Here is a 2,729-nt window from a genome sequence, read left to right on the forward strand (position 1 = left end):
AAATGAACCATTCTAGATTGTGAAACTGTGTTTGGAATGTAGATTGGCTGCAGGAAGTCAACATTGTTTGACATGTATACTATACCTTACCCCTTATCTCATGTTCTGCATTCAGCTTCAAAGAATAAGACTATTCCTTTTGGGATCTACTCTATGCATTGTGATAACACATTCTAGATAGTCAAACAGTGTGGGCAAAGAATATTGGCTTCAACAGTTGAATAACATGTTTTGCAAAGAAGCCTGTGAGTAAATCTTGTCTCGCATATCCTGGCCTAACTATGTACCTTTGGACACTAGGAAATCAATACTAGACTCTATGAATGAAGGGCTTCCAGACAATACCACATTTCCACATATAGTAATTCAACAGCCCGGCCGGTTTTGCCTGCCGGCCAGCCATTTTTGCGCACCGGCCGGCCAGTTTTGCCGAGCACCGGCTGTTTTTGCCGGCCGGTGAAGTAGAAGCTTCAGCCGACCGGTCAATCCAAAGCTTCGGCGGTGAAGGAAAGCTTCGGCCAATGAAGTAAAAGCTTCGGCCAATGAAGTAAAAGCTTCGGCCAATGAAGTAAAAGCTTCGGCCAATGAACTAAAATGCCCGGCCAATGGTTTGAAATGTCCGGCCTATTGATTTGGCCCTGTAGGGACAACCTGGCTAATTTTATGGCCAGTAAAGCCAAAACCTGGGTGAGTGAAATCTCTGGCCAGTTGATTTGGCCAGCCAGTGGGGCTCTTTTGTGTTTTGCAGCTTCACTAGGCATCCCTAAGTCATGGGAAAATTATGCTGTGATCTACTAATGATGGTATACCCCATAGGTGCATAATACACATATAGTATTTCAATAGCCCCAGGGGACTGTGACCGGCCGGACCGTTTGAAGCAGGACAACTCCTGCCCGGCCGGCCTGTTGTGGAGTCAGTTTGTTTAGGCTGGAGAACCCATCCTGGACCAGATAGATTTCACTCCGGCCGGTCCGCTTGCAATGAAAGGATTTTATCCCGGCCGGAACATTTAAAGTGGTGGGGCCTGAGTCCGGCCACTCTGTTTGCAACGTGGACTGGCCGGCCGCTCTGTTGTGTATGCTAACCCTGCCCTCCACCCGGCCTGTTTGCAGTGATGCTGTATGGGTCCGGCCGGACTGTTGCCTCTGCAACCGGACTGTTTACAACAGGCACATTGCCTCAGCCAAAAGCCCGGCCGGCCTGTTGCAAGCGGTGCATTGTTGCTAACAGTAGACCCGGACTACTCCGGCCGGAGGCGGCTCTACCGTTTGCAACGGTCAAAATGCACTCCGGCTGTACCGTTAACAGCGAGGTTTTCCACTGAATGGGCTCGGCAGATGTACTACCTACTTCCTGCCGTACCAACTTGAACGCCCTTTCGCACTCTTGCCCCGACCGGTTTACTACTCGCTTTCAGCACCACGCGTCGCGCCTCCTCTCTACCAACCGATTGAACTAGTACTTGGCACGTACTCTGTGCCGCCAACAGCGGGAAGCTGCTCCTACCCTGCCGGGCGGTCTGGTACGTCCAGTCCGTGTTCCAGATTTGTCCTATTAGTACCCAATGAGCATGAGCATAGCGAACTTGAAGACGACTCCAGCGGGTGCGTACGCACGCAACTCAGGCCCACAAGTTCAAATTCAACATCTACGCACCTGACAAGCCTCAGTAGTGATCAGTTGATATGATTCTCAATATATTTCATTGACTCACTTTCTAATGTCCTGGCTGAATGGCGCAAGATCTGAGCGGCAGTCTGACAGCAGCCTTTGCAAGTACACATTGAGTATCATTCAAACCGGACTAACTAATAGTACATGATCAATTCGCAGCCCTCAGTGACCCCCCATATTCCGTAGTACCGCATACACCGGCATCCCCATTACCTGATACTAACACCTACTCTAGTCCTCCTCCCCATCCCACTTCACTTCCTCCACCGTACAGCCCACCTCGCCCAGCACCGGACGCACGGCCGCGAGCCGACGTTGCGAGCCCCACCACTGCCCCTCGACATGCCAATCAGCACGTATGAGCTGACGGCGCTGCGGCATGTCCACCGGCCACAGGAACTCGAGGTCCATGATGTTCCTCTTCATCGAACACATGGGCTTCAAGGGTTGAATGCCGAGTGAGTGCTCGGCGGCGTCCTCGACGATGGTGAGGGTTGAGTCCTTGAAGACGGGGATGTAGGTGAGGGGGAGCGGCAGACGGAAGGAGGTGGAGCCGGGAGCGCGGTGTACGGACGCAGGACGGAACTTCCCCAGTTTGACGTCGAAGAGTTCGAATGTCGCAAGTTTCCGGAAACAATTCTTCTTGTACTTGTTGTACGCACCGATCACCTGCATGGCGATCGGCTGGTCGAAGGAAAGCTCAATCTCCCCGTTGTACAAGTCCCACACAAGGGGCAACACCATAGGGGGGTATGCATCCTGAGCCTTGTAAGCGGTTGCCCAGCATTCAGAACACTTATTAGCACTCACCAAGGTATAGACCAGCGTCTCCACTATGACCTTCATAGGTACAATCATCCTCCACCCCGGCGCGCCGTGAGGAACCATCGGCCTCGGTACCACCTCGTCAGGCGTGTTCCGAGGATCCCGCAACCACTCCTCCATGAACCCGAGCAGAATCCATCCGCCCAGCCTAGCGGGTGGATCAAGAATGTCCATTAGGCTGCGGACGTACAGCAGCGTGTTGTCGTCTATCTGCACCGCCAATAGCA

General features: G+C 52.6%; 1 protein-coding gene across 1 annotated transcript; it reads right to left on the minus strand.

Moving 5' to 3' along the window:
* Positions 1-839: 839 nt before the first annotated feature.
* On the minus strand, positions 840-2,680 carry B0H18DRAFT_964994 (uncharacterized protein; the record flags this gene model as incomplete). The annotated part of the gene is made up of 6 exons (XM_048043226.1): positions 840-1,159; positions 1,366-1,554; positions 1,616-1,659; positions 1,718-1,771; positions 1,931-2,442; positions 2,488-2,680. Coding segments are annotated over 6 exons (1,312 nt in total), but the record flags the coding sequence as incomplete, so codon positions are not given.
* Between the last annotated feature and the right edge of the window lie 49 nt (positions 2,681-2,729).

The sequence above is a fragment of the Fomitopsis serialis genome (assembly GCF_022376445.1).
Source record: "Fomitopsis serialis strain Sig1Antser10 chromosome Unknown B0H18scaffold_877, whole genome shotgun sequence".
Taxonomy (NCBI): domain Eukaryota; kingdom Fungi; phylum Basidiomycota; class Agaricomycetes; order Polyporales; family Fomitopsidaceae; genus Fomitopsis; species Fomitopsis serialis.